Below are 23478 nucleotides of genomic sequence, written 5' to 3'. Positions count from 1 at the left end.
ATAGGAACATTTGATTTTAAGATAACCGAATTACAAATAAGAATAGCTATAAGATGAAACGCTGTGTAAATGTTTATACTGAGTCATTCACTTTCTCTTAGCTCAAAGACTTTACCTTGTGAAATCCCAAGAAGAGACTTTTGTGTCATTTTATAACACTATTTCTGAAACAGTTTATGTATGCAAGCTTGTAATGATGAATGACCTCTTCATCTCTTTATCTTTTAATTAATTAGTTCTATCACCATCCAGTATACTTGTGTTTATACATTAATGGGTTTCCCCAGACCTAAGTAATGAGTACTATTAATTACAAACAGAAATATAGCAGTTTTCATTACCAACAATGAAGGGGGAAATCAAACCGATAATTTGTAGGTACTCAAAATATATATATATATATATATTTTTTTCATGTAACCACAAATATGTTGTCAGTATTTTGATAATTATTATTGTTCCTAATGGCTTGATATATATAATTATGTTGTTAATTATTAGGTTTTGTATGGCGAGGAGTTGCTGGAGGAACTGGAGGAGTGGCTTTGGTATTGCTCATTATTTTATGGATTGTTTATAGGTTTGTATGATACTTTACAATATCTGACAACAGTATTTTGTGCATTGTTTATTGGTTTGTATGATACTTCACAATGTCTGATAACAGTATTTTGTGCACTGTTTATAGGTTTGTACGATACTTCACAATATCTGAGAGTATTTTGTGCATTGTTTATAGGTTTGTATGATACTTCACAATATCTGAGAGTATTTTGTGCATTGTTTATAGGTTTGTATGATACTTCACAATATCTGATAACAGTATTTTGTGCATTGTTTACAGTACCATTTGAATCTTTGTTTGTAAAAATTGAAGAAAAACTTAAATTATCCATCCATCATTGTCGGTAACATACCTGTTTTATCAAAAGGTATTTGTTCTACTGTGACAACTGTAAAATATTGCTTCAAGTTGTTTCATTATAGTATGAATATAATTAATGTAATTAATAAAATGTTGAAAGTGCTGCTTGGTATAAGCTTCTACAAATTGATATCCAAATCAGTAATAAATATAAGTAATTACTGGTAGTATCTTCACCACTTCTCAGAGATTCATGAAGAAGTAGTTACTATGCAGTAAGAACTACGAATGATTTGTAAATTAATTTTAATTTTATCTTACTTGAAATAGTTACGGTATTGTCGGAAAGAACGTTTGTTTGTTGTCAAGCACGAAAGTAAACAACTGGATATAGATTTGTTTGTGTGTTCGTAGTTAAGCGCTTACAAAGCTACATTACGGATTATCTGTGCTCTGCTCACCGCGGGTATCGAACTCCGATTTCTAGATTTATAAGTTCACAGACCCATGGATATGGAAAATCCAATTTTAATAGCATAATCTTTCAGATCTACCACCGAGCCATCTAATGTTTTGAGGGGGAAATAAGTAGTTTTGTTAAGTTTGGTTGTTGTAAAGTGCAAGGCTACACAATGGACTATCTGTGATTTGCCCACCACGTCAAAAACTCATTTTTTATAAGTGAGCTATCAAAAGGGGAGACACAAAAAGAACTTATTTCTTTCTGTGTGTTTTCTATTAAGTTCTTTGAAATACTGATAAAAATAGACAATTAAACACAAACGGAAATATTGCATATATATGAAAACGTACAGTCTTATGTGAACATGGTTTTCATTTACATATATATTTTACTTTGGTGCGAACGAATTTAACGTTATTAGACAAATTTACCAGAGTCCAGCCTTTTAGTGCATGCTTTTAGAAATCCACACCTCAAGTTTTCAGGGAAGACAATAATTTTATGGAGAGAAAGAAAAAAGTTTGAACATAATGTGTAAATTTCACCCTATCCTTCTTTTAATATAATCTATTTTATAAAAAAAAATGTAATTTTCTTATACGTATTTAATGGTAAAAATAAATATATATATGTATTCCATTTAAGTTTCTCCGTCACACCAAACATGCTCGCACTTTCAGCGATGGGGGCGTTATAATGTGACGGTCAATCCCTTCTTCGTTGGTAAAAGAGTAGCCCAAGAGTTGGCGGTGGGTGATGATAACTAGCTGCCTTACTTCTAGTCTTACACGTTAAATTAGGGAGGGCTAGCGCAGATAGTCCTCGTGTAGCTTTGTGCGAAATTCGAAAACAAGCTAAACCATTTAAGTTTAACTTTGTTCAGAAAAGCAACGTATTCACCTGTGTTTTCCATCTGATGATTTAGAAGGAAGTTTATCAGGTTCAGAAGAGCACAGTAATCTTGCTTAGCCAGTGTTGTTTCTACATCATTGCACAACGTCAATGAATAGAAACTAATTCCTCCAACCAGCTTAACTGCATCAGCGCTCAACACATTTATTGAAGTCGATATAGCCCTGATTAACAATTTCTAGTCGAACGCACATATAGTGTGATGGCTGTTTACCTGTTCTTGCATCAGTTCACGTATCAATACACATAAAAAAACTTCGATTAATCTCTCCGAAAGATACGAATACGGACAAAATAAATATATGGAGAGGGTTTCTTCTATTTAGGGGTCCTTTAGGAGTTTATGCAGCTACTGTACTTTAGCATGCATAGCAAATTAGTTGAATTTTTTTTAGATTAAGCTGAAACGTGAATCTTATAGCTAGAATAATTTTTATCATAACCTCTTGTTCCGAAGAAATTTGGCCCCGTATGGCCAGTTGATTAAAGCACTCGACTCGTATTCCGAGGACCGCGGGTTCGAATCCCCGTCACACCGAACATGCTGCACTTCATCCGTGGGGAAGGGTATAATGTGACGGTCAATCCCATTATTCGTTGGTAAAATAGTAGCTCCAAGATTTGGCGGTGGATGGTGATGACTAGCTACTTTGCGCGAAATTCGAAACAAACCAAACCCAAGGAACTTACTGAGAAAGAAACAAATAAAATTTACTTAATATTTAAAAATCTAGAGCAGTAAGAATATCCTTGAAGGGTGTTGTAAATGAACTGTATTTGTCTAAGACGAGATGGTTCTTAACCGGTGGTCCATGGACGGATTTTAGGGGAACCATGAAGCGAGGGGAAAGATTTTCACCATTATATTGTGTTTATCTGCATTTTTTTGGGAGGGGCCAAAGCTTTCAAATTATATTCTCAGAGGTCCGTGACCCAAAAAAGGTTAAAAAGCACTAGTCTAGGAAGTTTGAGAAGACATTTCGCGCTAATAGCAAATATCCTCATCAAACCTGAAAAAACGTCATCCAAAACATGTGCAGTCCATTAATAACGTCTTTCAAGTTCACTCTTGTCCGTCTAAGTGGCCCGACATGGCGAGGTGGTTCGAGTGCTCGACTCATCAGCTGAGGGTCGTAAGTTTGAGTTCCCGTCACACCAAACATGTTCGTCCTTTCAGCCGTAGGTAAAAGAGTAGCCCACGAGTTGGCGGTGAGTGGTAATGACTAGTTGCCTTACCTCTAGTCTTACATTGCTAACTTAGGGACAGCTAGAACAGATAGCCCTTGTGTAGCTTTGCGTTAAAATAAAAAAAAAAAACTCTGCCTAAATCATCTCCCTCTAGCACGAAAAATTCTCACATTTTTTTCTGTTATTAAAAAAAAAAAATCAAACAATTTGCAAATTAAAGCAGCTATCGAATTTTTTCTCGCGACTTCCAAACTTAGCCTTTTTGTTACTGTGCTGGCTCATTGTAACATAATAAATATTTCTTTCTATTACAATATATTTGCTAAAATGTTGGAATTTGTTAGCTATCCCGCAAGTCAGACATCCTAAGTTGAGACAGAACTATGTATACATTTCAAAATCATGGCCAGGTAGTTAAGGTACTCGACTTGTAATCCCAGGGTCGAAGGTTCGAATCCCCCTAACAAGAAACATGCTCGCCCTTTCAGCCGTGGGAGCGTCATAATGTTCGGACAATCCCACTATTCGTTGGTAAAAGAGTAGCTCAACAATTGGCGGTGGGTGGTGATGACTAGATGCCTTCCACTGCTAAATTAGGAACGGCTAGCGCAGATAGCTTTCGTGTAGCTTTGCAAGAAATTCAAAAATAAACAAAATCATGTTTTATTTTTCTTGAATTTTTTATCAGATTGTAAACTTTGTAAAAACAAAACAAAAACGTTGAAGGGACTCTTGCTTTGTTTGTTTGTTTTGGAATTTCGCACAAAGCTACTCGAGGGCTATCTGTGCTAGCCGTCCCTAATTTAGCAGTGTAAGACTAGAGGAAAGGCAGATAGTCATCACCACCCACCGCCAACTCTTGGGCTACTCTTTTACCAACGAATAGTGGGATTGACCGTCACATTATACACCCCCACGGCTGGGAGGGCGAGCATGTTTAGCGCGACGCGGGCGCGAACCCACGACCCTCGGATTACGAGTCGCACGCCTTACGCGCTTGGCCATGCCAGGCCAGGGACTCTTGCAAACTCAAGAGTTGTCGATGAGTGATGTTGATTTCTTGCCTTCCTTTTATTTTTTTTGCTTCGAGATTACGGACAGCTAGCGCAAATAGCACTTTTTTAGCTTTCGCAAAATTAAGAGGCGACAGCAAACGTGGTACTAAACGCCAGTAATGAAATAACGGAAAATTGTAAAATACGTCATTTTATAGGAAACAAACATTTAAATATTATCATATAGCACATGAATCAAAACCAAAACCTAAAGATCGAAAATTATTTGAATATCACAGGAACTGGTCATACGAAAGAGAACTGGACAATCTGCTGTGGAAGATTGATTATAAAGATATTCAAGTGAACGAGTACACCCCGACCACAGCTTGCGGGAAAACCCCGAGGGTAAGTAAGTTCATTAGTTGGGGATCTACCACTGATCTTGAAACCACGATTAATTAAACTAGAAAAACTTTATGAGTGATTGACTTGAGTACTTTGAGTCATAATGGTTTTTTCATTGATTTAAGTATAAAAAACAATAAATATTTTACTACCATTAAAGGTAAACGCAGAAAGTTTGTTCATAACGTGAGATTAATTTAATTGGTTCTGGTTAATGTGCGTATGCATGGGGCTTTAGCGTGTGTGTGTGTGTGTGTGTGTGTGTGTTTTTTCATTTCGAACTTTCGACCTATAAAAACTTTACATAAACTAACAAACTTCTTCAAAAGTCTCCCAGGGACGGAGTGGTAAGTCTCAGGGCTCAAACCGCTAAAAAGCAGGTTTCGATATTCATAGTGGGCACAGCACAGAGATCCCATTTTGTACGTTAATGCTTAACAATAAACAATTTTTTTTTGTAAAGGGTCCTATTGAATATCTATTACTGTCAAACATAATATCTACACAATGGACTAGCCGTTCTTTGCAAGAATCGAATCTCGAACTTTAGCGTTATGACCTCTGGAGTTTACAGTTGAGCTCCCGAGGGTGGGTATCAAGGTCCTTTTGATGTGATGTCGGACCCTTACAAATCTCTTGTTATTATCTTTCACTTAATAGGAAATATCTCACTCATTTTTCGGCATCGTGTGTTGCTGTTCTTGTCAGGTAAACCTTAAAAGCAAACACAATACGTTATGCATAATATTTATTATAAAATTAAACAGTGTACACCGGCACAAACCCAACTCTGTTTTATAACTTCTAAATACATTTAACTTTATAATAAGATAATCCTGTAGTTGTTAAACGAATTTGATTTCACACACTGATTTTTTTAAAGAAACAAAATCCAGTGTCCTTGTAAGCAGATGGCTTTAATGGTTTATTTATCACCTGTCGTTTTTAATTACTTTTTACAACCTTATATCACACAAACACGTCCACAGTCTTCATAACAATTAGAATTTCACCACCCCTCTCCAAAAAAAAAGATGCACATCTCAACTTAGAAGAATAAAGATCCATGTTTACTGATAACAAGACTAATCTTGTTAAAATGTTATAAGTCGGGCATGGAAGAAAAGTAAAAAGTAGAATTCTAATGGAAGAAGTGATTTTTTCTTTCTTTCTTTTCCGTTTACTGACAGAGTCTTCATCCAGTCATCCGGACTAGCCAAGTTTCTCTCAGTTCCAATCCTGAGTCCGACTTTAGATACTCTACGATCTATACGCAGATCGGCATATACAGGGGTCGTATCTGTGCAATCAAACGCTTAAGAAAAAAATGCATCGATATAACGAGAAAAATGAAGAAAGAAATGAAAACGGTAATACTTATTGCGTTTGGTGCGCACGCGTGTGCGTTTTGTTGCGTGTGTATTATTTCAGAGATTTCCTTACAGTTATACCATTACATTACTTACATTAGAAATGCAAGTTGTGTAACGTTAAATTAAAGTTAAAGAACCGTGTATAAGATTCTAGTTCTTACACGTGTATTTAATGTAAGTTGTGCAACGTTAATCTCAGAAAGTTAAAAAACATGTACATTGATAAGGTTCTTATGTACTTATTGTTAAGTATTGCTTGTTTCTTGCATAGAGATCTGCTAGAACAAAGACGTTATTAAAAATTCTGATAATGGAGAAAATTGTGAGTAAACAGCATAACCAAAATGAGCAGATTTGATTTGTATTGTAACTAATACTATAGAAAAGTGTTACTAGGAGTTTAATTACAGAAAGTAATTATAGAAAGATATCGAGCTGGAGGAATCAGCTTGCAATATTTAAAGGCAAATGCATAGTTTTGTAGGATTTGTCATAAAAATGAGGCAAAAAACAACGATAATCGATATTTGGTAACGTCAAAGAACTACTTAAACCTTACACGCTCCATGTTGGTAACCTAAAAGATAACTATCCAATAACTGAGAACCGAGTTAATTTAAAATAGTTTCCTTTCTCTCAGTAATGTTCTTTAATGCGTAATGTGATATCAAGAAAAGTTAAAAGTTAAGTTTTGTGAGATTAATTTGTATTTTTTTATTTACGTGACTAGTCAGTACTGAAAATACGACCTTCGAAAATATTTGATCTCAGTAGATTTTATTTCACCCTTTCTTTTTCGAAATGTTTTTAAACTTCTAGAGGGCTCTGTTGTGCTGAGATTAAAAATGTATGGTAATGTTTCAATACAGATTCGAGATCTTCAATTTGATAACCTCAATCCTTTCGTCGGAGCATGCGTAGACCCACCAAATATCTGTATAATTACCGAGTACTGTTCCAGAGGTAGTCTGAAGGTACGATGAAAAGTTTGAGCTCATTTTTTAAAGTTAAATAAAAAAAGGAATTTTTATTTCAATTTTACATTGTCTAATTATTTTATTGTATTACCACATCTGATACAAACGTAATGATCTTCGTCTTTTGGTGTAAAGTTTTGAAATTAAATTTCGTTTTGTAAAACGCTCAACCTTTTACTTTGTAGTAGTTATTGTTATTCAGATTTATTTTGTTAGCATTTGAAAACCAGTCGTTTGACTATTTCAAAAATAGTCATTTTACATTTTAAAGACCCGGCAGCGCCGGATAATTATGTCGCTTCACCAGCAACCTGAGGACCACGGGTTCGAATTCCCCACCTTCCATACCCTAAACATGTTTGCCCTTTCAGCCGTGTGGCCGTTATAAATTGACAGTCAATTCCACTGTACACTGAATCATTCTCTATTTATTATGGATTCCCCAGTTCCCCAAAGATAATAAAATAGAATAAAAACAGCTAACTGGTAAATGACCACACAATTATCACTACAATCAGAACTTATCCCACGATTTTTAATTCTTTAGTCTTTACCTGACAAATCAATAAGACAAATGACTCTCTTTCTCATTCGATTAAGGGGGCTTTCTGATTCCCCCCCATGTTATTCAGGAAGTGGCGCTCTAGGAAGATAAGAAATCTCTCCTGAGATCGAAGATCATTAGTGATGATAGTTAGCTGCCTTCCCTCTAGTCTTTAACTGCTAAAATAGGGATGGCTATAGCAGATAACACAGCTGTCGTGTAGCTTTCGGCGAAATCCAAAGGTCGTTTTAAAAAGTGGTTTTTTTTTTAGACGACATTTCACATTTTCTTTTGATGCAAGAAAACACCTCTTGAAAACAAAAAAACTTATTTCAATATTTATATTTAAGATAACTCAAATGCATATAATAACATACTTCAGACGTCAGAATGGTGTACTCACATTTAATATTTTTAAGTACGAGCTCCAATATCAAGTCGGGCCGGCATGGCGAGGTTTTTAAGGTACTCGAATCATAATCTGAGGGTCGCGGGTTCGCATCCCCTTCGCGCCAAACGTGCTCGCCCTTTCAGTCGTGGGTGCGTTATAATGTTACGGTCAATCCCACTATTCGTTGGTAAAAAGAGTAGCCCAAGAGTTGGCGGTGGGTGGTGATAACTAGCTGCCTTCCCTCTAGTATTACACTGCTAAATTAGGGACGGCTAGCACAGATAGCCTTCGAGTAGCTTTGTGCGAAATCCAAAAAAACAAACAAACAAACAAATAATCCCTCTAGCCTTACACTGCTAAATTAGGTCTCAGATACGTACTAACACTAACCTTTACATGGAAACAGTATTATTTCTGTTCGGTCCGGCACGGCCAGGTGGTCAGGACGCTCGTCTCGTAATCACACCAAGGATGCTCACTCTTTCAGCTGTTGAGGGCGTTATAATGTAACGGTTAATCCCACTATTCGTCGGTAAAAGAGTACACCAAGAGTTGGCGGTGGGTGATGAATAGCTGCCTTTCTTACACTGTTAAATTAGGGACGGCTAGCGAAGATAACCCTCGTGTAGCTTTGCACAAAACTCCAAAAACAATCAAACGAATAAGTTAACTTTTATTAAAAACAATAGGTCCAAGTTATAACCTTGTCATAAGAATAATTCCTGAGAACACCAGGTTATTTAGTGTTTAGTAATCTTTATTATAAATACAAAAAAAAAAAAAAACAAAAATACATTCCAAAAGTCGTCAGTCTAGAAAGCTTAAAAAATCCATATTTCTTGGTCACTCGAAGGTTAAAACAGCTCATAACAACGATAATTACGACCTCCATGCGTCTCCTTCGCCCTAACTTTCTTCATAATGAAATACTCGACCTTTTACACACAAAACCATAAATGACGTCAGGATTTCTCGCAGAATTTAGGGTACGTTCTGCTGTTAAGTTTGTGAGTGCAGGAATTGGTGAGATATATATCCTCATTAATTCTATTCTTGTTTTAAGATGAAGCGAATTATTAGAGTCAGTAAATAAAGAAAGACGAAGACGAATTTGGAGCTTGTTTAATAGTCTCGCTAATTTTCGCGAAAAAGTTACACGATGGCTATCTTCACTGTCACCGTCCCTAATTTTGATATTTCTATTTAATAGGATATATTGGAAAACGAAGATGTTAAACTGGACAACATGTTCATTGCATCGTTAGTAGGAGATATTGTAAGGGTAAGTAAATCACCATCTTATTAAAACAATTATTTAATAACTAACTATATCCTAGCTAGACATTGCGGATTTGACGTACTAATAAATGTTTCAAATATTCATGCGCCATTGGAGACCTTGTAAAAATTTAAAAGAAACGTCCATGTGTACTTTGATCATTACTACCACTACTTTATGTAAGGGGTCCGGCATGGCCAAGCGTGTTAAGGCGTTCCACTCGTAATCCGAGGGTCGCGAGTTCGAATTCTGGTCGCACCAAACATGCTCGCCCTTTCATACGTGGGGGCGTTATTCAGTGACGGTCAATCCCACTATTCGTTGGTAAAAGAGTAGCCCAAGAGTTGGCGGTGGGTGGTGATAACTAGCTGCCTTCCCTCTAGTCTTACACTGTTAAATTAGGGACGCCTAGCGCAAATAGCCCTCGAGTAGCTTTGGGCGAAATTCAAAAACAAACAAACTTTATGTAAGATATTTTTCGTTTGTTTCTCATTTAAGTGCAAAAACACTTCAAAATGTAAAGTGTGTTTTCTTATAGCAAAGCCACATCGGGCTATCTGCTGACCCAACCGAGAAGAATCGACCTCCTGATTTTAACGTTGTAAATCCGTAGACTTACCGCTCTACCAGCACGGGGCTCAACATTTAACAATTTTTCATTGGTTAGATCGAGTAATTTCAAAGAATTAATTACTTGTTTAATTGCTTTGTAAATAAAAGATCATACATTATGTAGAAACCACAACGTGAACTGAATATATGGTGCAATTGCGAAATTGAAATGTTTTGTGACGACATATATTGTAAATTAGGGCTAGTAACAAATATAATGTACGCACTGTTTATCTAAAAATACGGTTCGGGTTCGTAACAGACATAATGTACATATTGTTTACTGTAAAAATGCGGTTCGTAACAAACATAATATACACATGGTTTACCGTAAGGCCTAATAATTAAAGAGAAATTATACATAAAAACTACACAGTTCATTTCTCACCGTTTCATATTAATTCTGTTGTTCTCCTTGGCATTTCTTTGTAATTAGTACAAATTAACTTTCACTAGCAGTTTCTATATTATTGTAGCCAACAAATTATAAATTTAGTGAAATAAATATATAAATACATTTCATATGTTCAGGATTTCGATACCCGTAGTGGGCGGAGCACAGATGGCTCTCTGTGTAGCTTTGTGCTCAATAACAAACAACAACGATACTTCGCAAAATTTTAATACAAGGCTCAAGGGAAAAAATATTACCTTCAGAATTTCAGCTGTTAAATATTACTGGAAATAAAATGTTTTATAAAGGTTATCTTTTAAATTGATTTGTTTCACATGGTTACATTTTGATTTGTTTCGCATTGTTACATTTTGATTTGTTTCGCATTGTTATATTTTTATTTGATTCGCATTGTTATATTTTTATTTGTTTCTCTTTATTATATTTTGATTTGTTTCGCATGAGGCCTGGCATGGCCAAGCGCGTAAGGCGTTCGACTCGTAATCCGAGGGTCGCGGGTTCGTGCCCGCGTCGCGCTAAAACATGCTCGCCCTCCCAGCCGTGGGGGCGTATAATGTTCGGTCAATCCCACTATTCGTTGGTAAAAGAGTAGCCCAGGAGTTGGCGGTGGGTGGTGATGACTAGCTAGCTGCCTTCCCTCTAGTCTTACACTGCTAAATTAGGGACGGCTATCACAGATAGCCCTCGAGTAGCTTTGTGCGAAATTCCAAAACAAACAAAACATGTTTCGCATGGTTATATTTTGATTTGTTTCGTATGGTTTCGTTTATTTAATGTTTTCGTGATTTGATTCATACTTTTAAGCAACTATGAATCTATTTTATTTACAACACGAGATGTTCTTTTCATTTCGGCCAAATTCTTTGAACAAAATATACCATCGTCTAATAAACTTTCCAAAATCTTTAGAATTTCATCGTTTGTAAGCTGGAGGTACAAAACAAACCTAATATTACCATTGCACTAGAATTCTGTTGTGATCTCTAATAAAATAATTAGTAAATAATTTGCGTGCAGAAGAAGAAGACAGACATAATATTTCTGGTGCAACTACCATTATGTTTGTTTTGTACCTCTAGTTTATTAGAAATGGAATTATAAAGATTCCGAAACGTCTATTAAACGCATCATGTAATTACTTATGCATTTTTCTTTGTCATTAACTTACCTTTCTCGAAAGACTAATGGGTCCATAGCGCCGTCTTTCGTTGAAATATAGTATTGTACATCTACCAAAGACAAATAATAATAATATTATGAAACACATAAACATAAAATTTTTTTTCTTCGTTATTATAGGGTATGATATTTCTTCATGACAGTTCTATCCGTTCCCATGGAAACCTGAAATCTTCTAATTGCTTAGTTGACAGCCGCTGGGTTGTGAAAATTACAGACTTTGGACTGCACGAGCTCAAGAGTGGAACTGACCTCGGAGAAGACAGCACAGATCTGGAGAAGCAATGTGAAAGTAATAAATAGTAAACCAACTTCCCACGTAGCGCACGTTTCTTGCTATCTTTTGTTTTTCTTATAAATTAAATAAAGCCCGGTTAAGTGCAGCGTAAGAAAAATATCGAGCCAAACTGAAACCCCCTCTAATGGCACAGCGGTATGTCTACGGACTCAAACCGTTAAAAACCGGGTTTCAATACCCGTGGTGAGCAGTGCACAATTAACCCATTCTGTAGCTCTATGCTTAATTTCAAACAATCAACCAAAGAAACGGAACTAATACTACTTCCGATAACATAACTTCAAGACAGGTACAATTTTATTTATAATACCTAGTGTTAACAAACCGTGTTTAGTTATAATAAGTTTTGTTATTTTTTTAAATTTCCCACTAAGTTAGACGAGGGCTAACTGCGATAACCGTCCCTAATTTAACTGTGAAAGACTAAAGGGAAGGCAGTTAGTCATCACCATCTACCGATAACTCCAGAAGTATTCTTTTACCAACATAAAGTCGGATTGGGCGTCAAATTATAACACCCTATATAGCAGAAAGAATGAGAATGTTTGGTCGAACAGGGATTGAAGTGCGCCCGCCACCCTCAGATTGCGAGTCGAACGCCCCCTAACCACCTCGTCAAATATTTTGTAACAACTTTCAGCATTAAGGCGTTTTCTAAGGTGATATTTTTTGTTCTGCCTCTCGAGATAGTCGGTAGAAAAACATCCTTCATATTACTGTTGCCCTTCTCTTTCTTAGCGTTAAATATATACTTACTTTAATGTGTATACGCCCTCTGGTGGTAAAACGTCAGAGATTACTATGTTAAATCTGGGTAATAAAAGTATATTGTGTAATATTGCACTTAACGACAAACAAACAAACCACGTACATACGTTTTTGTCTCTAAAATGTGCCCTCCAATGGTAAGCAGACAGAGCGAGCTAGCCATCTATGTAGCTCTGTAACTCTAAAATGCTGGCACTACTTAGCAAGAAATTGAAGTCACTGACACACCAGAGCCCCGACATGGCCAGGTGGTTAGGACGCTCGATTCGTAACCTGAGGATCGCTGGTGCGAATACCCGTCACACCAAACAAGTCCGCCCATTTAGCCGTGGAACTGTTATAATGTTACGGTCAATACTACTATTCATTGGTAAAAGAGTAACCCAAGAGTTGACGGTTGGTTGTAATGACTAGTTGCCTTCCCTCTACTAAATTATGAATTGCTAACGTAGATAGCCCTCGTGTAGCTTTGTGCAAAATGTATAAACCAACAAAACACACAAGTTTTTCTGTTATAAGACATTAAAAAGAACAAAAATAGCAAGATATGCCTCTAAATTCTGTATTTGGAAAGTGAAGCCTAAATGTGACCTATAATTATATACTCTTGTGAACTTTATAATGTTTTAAGTTCGTAATTCCTGTAAAATGAGTAAAAAAATGGTTTGTTAAAAACCTAACATTCTCGCACCTTAAACACAAAAAAAAAAAAATCTCTAAAACGAATGTTTCGTCCAACAGAACAAGTCAGGGAATTTTATTTCGCTTTATTACAATGTGTTTATATCATCTAACGAGATTCACGACCATAACAGTTTTGCTTAAATTAAAAAATACACTTCATTTAGAAATGAACTAAAACCTGGTTCAACGGAGGAAATCCTCAATTGCTTCGTCACCTGAAATTATTTTATATAAGAGTACAGTAAATTAACGTGAGAGACATTCCATCCCTTTATTAACTGTATTTTAGTGCACCAGCATAACCAAGCGTAAGGCGCGCGAACACGTGATTTAATTTTATTACTCATCAGGATCTCTTCTAGCCTACCCTCAAATGGAATATTTTTTGGTAAGATTAGAATAAATTAATCTGAGACCTTCTGTATGGTCAAGTGCGTCATTTGCAAGTGTTTGGCCTCCTGAGTCCAAAACTGTAATTAGATCTCACGTCAGTCAAGAGAAGCCGATTAGTTTCATTTGTTTTGAATTTCGAACAAGCGCTAGCCGTCCCTAATTTAGCAGAGTAAAAGTAGAAGACGAAGTAAAAAATTCGTCATTACCAGCCACTGCCAACTCTTGGGCGACTCTTTTGCCAAAGAAAGTATTAATTAAATTCACGTTAATAAACAATGAAGATGCTTGGGGTGATAATTATAAGGAGTCGAGCGTCATGACCACTTTGCCATGCCGAACCTCGAAAAAAACCGCATAAAGAAAAAAAATGCAGTTTCTCTTTAAAAGATATAAGGGGTAGTTATTGACCATACTGTATTTGATGAATAATAAAATACGCAAAATAAAACCATTAATCACACGGTTCATGGAAAGACGCAATTTGAAATGAACGTGCTCGTAACGAAATCATCGCCCAATAGGTCTCTTGAAAACATTAAATGAAGCGAATAATTGTGATGCTAAACTTTTTCAAAGTGAACGCAACTATAAAACGTTAGTAGAACGATTACAAAAGAAACTGGAACAGAGAGTATTTTGAAAAATTAATAACAGATGAATTATGGAGCAAGCATAAAGTTTCGAATGATAAAACAGCAACTATACCCTAAATCACAACGGTAAGTATATATTTATACATGAAGCAACGCTTTCTGTGCTTTTATTTGTTTGATGTCACAAGTTTTCTGTTTTCTGAGCAGCTGGATCCGCCATTTTTGAGATTTGGCAGAGGAAGTGAAGTGGCTCCCACCTCCCCAAAAAATAAGTTTAAATGGATGAGCAATCAGACAAACGTTTTGAAGTTGATTTTACCGTCTTGATGATGAAAAATGGAGCTGTAACACAGCGAGTAGGTCGAAAGCACAACGCATGAAGACAACACCAAATGAAAAGGCCTTTCATGTTGCATACAGCAAGGGTGCTTTTTCAGCGGTCGAACAGTTCGTGTGCTACGGCTCAAAATAGAGGAAAAGGCGGCCCGTGCCCTCTATATAGTTATATGTGGCAGAACCTAGGGTGTCTATTTTGAGTAACATGTTACAATGATATGAGAATTTTATTGAAGTCTGCAAGTATTAATATTTTTCTTAATATTGAAATAGTTGTCAAAGAATGTGGTGTCCTTTCCAATTATTATTTTAGGTTAATAATTTAATAAAATAAGTAGTAGGCTCTTACTTGAGGTTAAAGGTAACATTTCAATTCTAATACCCCTTTATCAACTAATTTCATTAATTATATATTTAATCTAGGATTTTTGTGGCGCGCTCCGGAATTGCTGAGAAATCCTGACACGCCACCTTGCGGCACGCAGAAAGGAGACGTGTATTCCTTTGCGATTATTCTTTACGAAGTTTTAGGTCGGAATGGACCTTATGGCAAAATTGACATGACACCCTCAGGTAAGTGATATTTTCAACTGTAAATTGATCCACATTAATCGGATTCTCTCTCGGCAAGAAGGTAACGGTAAACTTGATGGAAAATTCGAGTAAAGAGAATAAAATTTTTAGAAGTCTGAATTTTTGTCGCTAACAATTGTGTAAGAACCTAACGTTGTTTCCCATAAATCCAGAATCTTCTAGAATTACACATACATGTTCCCATAATGTTATCATATAACATACATACATATTTATTTATACAGTCATGTGAAAAAGTTAGGACACCCTATGAAAGTCTGTGTATTTTTGTAACATTTTTGGATATATAGATATTTAATCTCAATTTTAACAATACTGAGAGATTATAGGAATATAACTAAACAATTAAAACTGAAGAGAAGACTTTCAAGATTTTCTGTAAATGTAATTCTACAAAAATGCATATTCTAACTGAGGAAATAGTTAGGACACACCCACATTTATTCCCACTTACAATGGCTCAACTCACACACAGATGTATCACACCAGGTGCACATGATTAGAAGATCGTTATTCAGCATTTTGAATGAGGCTTACCCTATTTAAACGTCAGACATTTAGTTTGGTGTGCTCCTGACTGTTGAAGTGAGAGTGAGCACCATGGTGAGAGCAAAAGAGCTGTCTGAGGCCTTCAGAAAGAAAATTGTAGCAGCTCATGAGTCTGGTAAGGGATTTAAAAAGATCCCGAAAGATTTTGAAATCAGCCATTCCACTGTCCGGAAAATAGTTAACAAGTGGAGGACTTTCGAAACAACTGCCAACATGCCCAGGTCTGGTCGTCCAAACACTTTCACCCCGAGAGCAGACCGCAAGATGCTAAAAGAGGTCGCCAAGACCCTAACATGTCATCACGGGACCTACAGTAGACTCTGGCTATTGTTGATGTGAAAGTGCATGGCTCCACAATCAGAAAGAGACTGCACAAGTTTAACTTGCATGGGAGGTGTGCAAGGAGAAAACCTTTGCTCTCTAAGAGAAACATCAAGGCCAGACTTAAGTATTCTAGAGAGAATGTAGACAAAGACCAGGACTTCTGGAATAATGTTCTTTGGACAGATGAGTCCAAAATTGAATTATTTGGACATCAGAACAGAGGATATGTTTGGCGTAAACCAAATACAGTATTCCAGGAAAAGAACCTCATACCAACTGTGAAGCATGGAGGTGGAAGTGTCATGGTTTGGGGTTGCTTTGATGCAGCAGCACCTGGACAGCTCACAATCATAGAATCCACCATGAATTCTACTGTGTATCAGAGGGTGCTTGAGGATCATGTGAGACCATCTGTCAGAAAATTAAAGCTGAAGCGGAACTGGACCCTGCAACACGACAATGACCAAAAATATACCAGTAAATCCACCAAGAACTGGCTGGAAACTAAGAAATGGAGAGTCCTGGAATGGCCAAGTCAAAGCCCAAATCTTAATTCCATTGAGATTCTGTGTGGTGACTTGAAACGGGCTGTACATGCAAGAAACCCCTCAAACATCTCACAGCTAACTGGTAGATGCCTACAAAAAGCGTCTCACTGCAGTTATTTCATCCAAAGGGGTAACACCAGCTATTAGGGGGTAGGGTGTCCTAACTTTTTCATCAGTTAGAATATGCATTTTTGTAGAATTATATATATAATAAAAGTACATTACTTTATGTATTCATATTGTTCAGATCTCGATTGTTAAATTTTAGACACCAGTTTTAGCACAAAAACAAAATGCTTCTGAAATGCTGCATTGTAAATAAAACTCTTATTCTAGTTAAAAGTCAAATTTATTAATATTATATACACATGTATCGAAAATAGTTGGACTAGAGAGACGTAGGTGGGCCAGCATGGCCAGGAGGATAAGACACTCGACTCGTAATCTGAGGGTAGTGGGATCGAATCCTTGTCACACCAAACATGCTCGCCCTTTCAGCTGTGGGGACGTTATAATGTGTGTCGGTCAATCCCACTAATCGTTGGTAAAAGAGTAGCACAAGAGTTGGTGGTGATGATTAGTTACCTTCCGTCTGGTCTTACATTGCTAAATTAGAAACAGCTGTCGCAGATAACCCTCATGTAGCTCTGCACGAAATTCAAAACCAAATCAAACCAGAGGCTTAGACATATGCATGTAGTTGGTTATCTCCTACAAGTGCATTTATTTATTGGGTTATATAACGCTTACGTTATAGTCTTTGACATTTAAAAAAGTGATTCATATGAAACAGAGACACTTGATTACGTCAAAAGTATTATGGGGGTACTTATTTATTTATATTACTGGTTTATTGTATTTAATTTTGTGATTTATATTCGGGATATCACGACAGAAATAATCAGAACGTTAGCGCTTTTCAAGTTTCCCATTAAAAAATAACTTTGTGTTTCACTTTTTTATATTTTTCTAGCTAGAGCATCTATAGACTACCAAAAAAGCAATGGAAAATAGATTATAATACATTATTTAAATATTACCTTTGACAATTTTAAACTGGTACAATATTAAACTGACGACCAGGAAAAAAATACCACACAATCCAAATTCTCCACGTTTGGAAATTTAAGGAAACCATCGGCTTCGAGTTGTTTTGACAAATTAACACGTTTTTGTTTATTGTGCATTTTTAAATGTTTCTTAAATTCTGCGTGTAATTAATTTATTTTGCAGAAATAATAAAAAGAGTGATGCAGAGAGAAAGCATTACTCCATTTAGACCCCAGCTGGAGCTGTTAGAAAATGTTTTCGATTGTGCAAGAGACTGTATGAAGGAATGTTGGTCAGAAGATTTCAACGACAGGCCGGACTTCAAGACGATACGAGCCAAACTCAGGCCAATGAGGAAAGGAATGTACGTTCTTTTATTGGTATCGTTAGTCATTATTACATAACAAACGAGAAGAAAATGGACGTGGAATTAAATACGTGTTATCCAGATATCTTGTAGGTTATCTTATTATTTTACTTCTGTTTAATATACCATCAGCTCAGTATGTGATTCCATGATACGTACTGGCATTGATTCGTCTCTTAGTTTTCCAATGCTGTTTCTTCGTAGGTATATCGACATAGTTCTTGTATTTTTACTACACCACTATGAATAGTGTTGCATTTTACTGTATGAAAGTAGGTATTGCTAAATTGTTTCTTACTACACTGACATAATTTCATCAGTTGAGCAACAGTTGTGTCACGTACATAAAAAATGCACATTTATGATGCCAGAAAAACACATAGGTTTAAAAAATCTGGATACAAAGTGATAAAAACTTTAAACCGAACGCTTTCTAAATGTGGTCCTTCTTTCTTCAGGGATAAACCAAAAATCTTTCTTTATGCATATTACCGCACGAAGTGCTTTCAAACGTGTTTTAGCTGTTCATTGTGAGATAAAGGGATTTTGATTATTTCTGGTAGAGTAGTTATTGCTATGGTTTCTTTATGATAGAAAAAAGGATTCAAAAGAATGCTGTTTGGAGCGCCTTTTGAATTGGTGTTATTGGTAGAAAAATAATTTTTGTCATCTCGTTTAAGAAGAAATGTTTCAGCTCTCTTGGTAAATGTCTGAAGTTTTTTTTCTTCCAGTGAAGGACAGGTGATAACAGTGGGAAGTTTATCTAGAATATTGATGGTAACTTTTATTGATACTCAAGTGTTCTAAGAAGTTTCCAAAGGTATATTACCACTTGTTACAGAAATTCTAGTCATGTGGTCCTATTGTGATATGTTATTTAATTGTAAAAGATGAAGGTATTTTACGGTTTTTGTATTATAGCCTAGCAACTTGGCATTTTGATAATGTTTATGTTTCAATGCGAGTTTTCTAAATTTTTGTTTTCTGTTGTAGTTGGATGATTCGCCGTTTGGTTCACGTTGAACGTTGCCAATCATTGGTATGAAAACGTCTTTCTAATCGTGAAACAGAGGGTGAGAAAGTTTAAGGGGAGAAAGCGGGGGTAGCTGCCTTCTTCAGAGTATGTATTACACACTGACGAAGTATAAACAGTGCATTGCTGTTCATTGTGAGAGTTGATGCTAACAGATGAAGGACTAGTGTGTTCTAACATTTTATTAGGTGACTGCGGAGTAAAAGAACACAACCACATTTTATTGGGTATATTACAGGGTAAGAGAATGCAGTCACGTGGATTTATCACATTCGCAACGAAGATATTGGCCTCTTCCACATCCTTTAATGATTTGTAGTCATAGGCGACGGAAAGATGGGGTGAGGGGGCACGTGTCCCAAACCTTCAACCTAGTAATGAAGTGTCTCTTTGAATAAGGAACAGAGACTTGGTGTAGTTAAACGACTCCCAAAATTCAAATTTCTTCCGTCGCCTATGTTAGTAATTTATGGCAAAATACTGGAAATATCCGAAGATTTATTGGTTATCTGACAAAGCCTCCTCATAACAAAACTTGAATCCATGGATCTTGTAACAGAGAATATTCCCCACCCCAAACACACTATGGATCATTGAAAATATTATTCATAAGTTTCACCGATCATGTCGCTTATATGCTTACTACGAGTACACATGGCGTTATTTGCGTTTGCAAAACATAAATACATACATACCTTGCAGTTGTTCCTAAGCCTATTTAAATAAACGCTAAAGGGGAGGCCTTTTGACATTTTCAAATGGAAGGTAAGTACTGTGGCCTTTCTGTAAGTGAAGTCTTTAGTTCACGGATATTAATATTAACTCTCATCATAAGATTTAAAATCTATCTGAGTTAAAATAATTCAAGGTAAATAGATTACTACTTCCTCACAGATTACGTGTATACAAATGTATAATTAAATTCGGTAAACTTTATTACCGAGATATACGTATCATTTTCTATAACCAATCAGCGAGTTTTCGTTACAATAAGGATTACATGAAATAGAGAAGTGTTAAATAGCTGATTAAATAAACCTCAATATTTGACTGAATTAAAAAGACCATGAAAAAATTATGTAGAAACTAAACATGCATAAAGTAAACAGTATCACTAAGATAAACCAGTTCATTAGGATGTATCCGACCAACAATAAAACACTAAACATACAAATTAAGTATTTTAAGAAAAGGAATTTCAAAATCAAGCAGTAGATGGTCGATAAACTTTTCAATTATTCGAGGCACAAGTAAATTAATCCTAATATGTCAAAATGCTTATAACAGCACTTTTTTTTTTTTTTAAAAGGAAACCCAACATATTTGACAACATGCTGGTCATGATGGAGAAGTATGCCAACAACCTGGAGGCTCTTGTTGACGAGAGGACTGATCTACTAATTGAAGAGAAGAAAAAAACAGAAGCTTTGCTGTACGAAATGTTACCAAGGTAACATTGTCTAACGTCCTTCTCCTATAAAGTAACTAATAACGAGAAACACGAAATGTTACCAAGGTAACATTGTCTATCGTCCTTCTCCTATAAAGTAACTAATAACGAGAAACACGAAATGTTACCAAGGTAACATTGTCTAACCTCCTTCTCCTATAAAGTAACTAATAACGAGAAACACGAAATGTTACCAAGGTAACATTGTCTAACCTCCTTCTCCTATAAAGTAACTAATAACGAGAAACACGAAATGTTACCAAGGTAACATTGTCTTACGTCCTTCTCCTATAAAGTAACTAATAACGAGGAACACGAAATGTTACCAAGGTAACATTGTCTTACGTCCTTTCGTATAAAGTAACTAATAACGAGGAACACGAAATGTTACCAAGGTAACATTGTCTTACGTCCTTTTCGTATAAAGTAACTAATAACGAGGAACACGAAATGTTACCAAGGTAACATTGTCTAACGTCCTTCTCGTATAAAGAAACTAATAACTAGCTATACAAAATGTTATCAAGGTAATATTCACTCACACCCTTCTCGTGGAAGGCCCGGCATGGCCAAGTGGGTTAAGGCGTTCGACTCGTAATCTGAGGGTCGCTGGTTCGAGTCCCCGTCGCATCAAACATGCTCGCCTTTTCAGCCGTGAGGGTGTCATAATGTAACGTTCAATCCCACTATTTGTTGGTAAAAGAGTAGCCCAAGAGTTGGCGGTGGGCCAACCCGCGACCCTCGGATTACGAGTCGCACGCCTTACGCGCTTGGCCATGCCAGGCCCTGAAACCCACTTGAAGTAAAAATATATGTCCGTACGGCTGGTATAGGTATTAACACTTTTATTAAAATAATGTATAGAACATTTGGACCTTTTTAGATCATCATTCAACCTAAGAAGGTCGAAACGTTGTTCTGTACCTTTTATTTTAATAAAACTGTAAATACCCATAACCAGCCGTCCGGACATGCATTTCTTAACTCGAGCCCTTGTGAAATGTATTGCTTAGAATTGTAATAGGCGTAACATAATGACTCTGACAAGTATAAATAATTATAATCATGTTTCGTTAGCTTGTAAAAGACATTCGTATTATATTTTACAGTTATTATTACTTAAAGACGATCACTATAAAGCATGCTAAACGGAAGGGTTTTTCCTGGTCACAAGCTCTTTTACCACGATACGTGATTTCAGTTGGGTTTGAATGATTTTAAATCGCTTAGATATTTTCTTTTGGTGGCAGATACGTGGCTGAACAACTGAAACGAGGGAACAAAGTGAAAGCTGAGTCGTTTGACTGTGTCACGATTTACTTTAGTGATATTGTTGGATTTACGACCATGTCTGCTGAAAGCAGTCCATTACAAGTAAGTATAATTTGTTAAAATATTCTAAATATTATATCAAATATATAAACCAACATAGGTGGAGAATTACAGCATCTAGAGAAGACGCGAAAGTGTGAAAAATATTGCAAGATAATGGATGTTTATGTTTTCTGTTTAACGTACACCTTGATAACAAACAACCAGGAAATAGAATAATATTACATTTTTCGTGAATATATTTCATAACCTAATGTACAGCTATGTGAATACAAGACTTTCATCTCTGATAAATGTTTTATTTACGTGTCACTTAAAATATACTTTCCTAGCTGACAAGTAACTATCCAATCATGTGCGCTTTGTGTCTTTATCAAAACACGTGAATATTCATCCAGTGTAGTTACTATGTTACTTTAGTATAAACAAACATCTTATATCTTTTGTTACGTGAGTGAATTAATTACATTAGATAGTTGTGAGTTGAATATGTAATGCAAATATGGCTCACTCTTACATGAGTACATTATGGTATTAGATAATTTTCATCATAAGAACATAAAATTTATAGATTTTCTGTCACGATGTATGATGTTTAGTATATGTTGGACTGACCATCCAACGTATATATGTCAACAGGATTATAAGATTCTTGAACCACATAGGAATGTTCAAGTAGATAAAACTACACAGTACCAAGTTTAACCAAAAGCAAAAAAGGTACAGACTTCACCAGGCATGTGTTTGCTATCTTTCCAAACTGCTAGCTAGCTGTCAGTTGCAAAATCAACTACAATACTTATAATTATCGAAATACATTACTTCTCAACTCTGAGATCCTAAGAACAGCAAACTTAAGTCAAAGATGTATCTGACTGCTCTAGGAGAGACCTAACATCTTTACACGAGTCTTAAGAGGTTCGATCAAGTGACGAACAGTTACTATCTTGTCAGTATTAAGAAAATCTTCGCCACCATTCCACATTGTCTGCAAAAATTTATGTCTGGTTGTCAGTACGGGATATGGTTATTCTAGGCCCGATACAGTTTATACGATATTTTTAGCTGTTATAAAACCAAGAAAATTTAGTTTCACTTTGTGAGATCAGGTTACTTCCACTCATGTTCAGACGCTCTATATGTATGATCGCTACTTTTTATAGGCCGGAAAGCATATTAAAACGTCTTATTAATATTCCTCAAAATAATGAGTTTGTTCTTAATACTATACACTACACACAGTAGTAGCATTTAATAAATAATTTTTAATAATATAAGCGTTAGGCTAAGGATTCTTCTATAGTATGGGCCCGCGATATTTTTGGCGATGAAGTCATATAAACGAACAACATGCATTTATAACAACAAACGAACATATATATATATATATATATATACATATTTCAACTAGTTAAACGTATATAACACAAATTCTTTATACTATAGAGAACATATGGATATCATAAACACTGTGTGGTTCTTTTAGGCCTATTCCGTTACTTTAGAATTTCAATTCACAAGTTGAGTTATCTTTCTCTATTTCTACCGCACTAGTTTT

At 35.9% G+C, this 23478-nt stretch overlaps 1 protein-coding gene across 1 annotated transcript in view; it reads left to right on the top strand.

The window, feature by feature from the left end:
• Positions 1-23478, top strand: part of LOC143255037 (guanylate cyclase 32E-like) — a 158913-nt gene that overhangs the window by 123296 nt on the left and 12139 nt on the right. The window contains exons 8-17 of the mRNA XM_076510055.1: positions 502-580; positions 4723-4831; positions 6022-6201; positions 7074-7178; positions 9327-9398; positions 11722-11893; positions 15097-15246; positions 17922-18102; positions 20448-20588; positions 21839-21962. Coding sequence (XP_076366170.1) covers positions 502-580; positions 4723-4831; positions 6022-6201; positions 7074-7178; positions 9327-9398; positions 11722-11893; positions 15097-15246; positions 17922-18102; positions 20448-20588; positions 21839-21962 — 1313 coding nt within the window. The remainder of the gene's footprint in view (positions 1-501; positions 581-4722; positions 4832-6021; positions 6202-7073; positions 7179-9326; positions 9399-11721; positions 11894-15096; positions 15247-17921; positions 18103-20447; positions 20589-21838; positions 21963-23478) is intronic.

This window comes from Tachypleus tridentatus, chromosome 7 (assembly GCF_004210375.1).
Source record: "Tachypleus tridentatus isolate NWPU-2018 chromosome 7, ASM421037v1, whole genome shotgun sequence".
Taxonomy (NCBI): Eukaryota; Metazoa; Arthropoda; class Merostomata; order Xiphosura; family Limulidae; genus Tachypleus; species Tachypleus tridentatus.
This window is presented reverse-complemented; position numbering and strand designations above follow the sequence as displayed.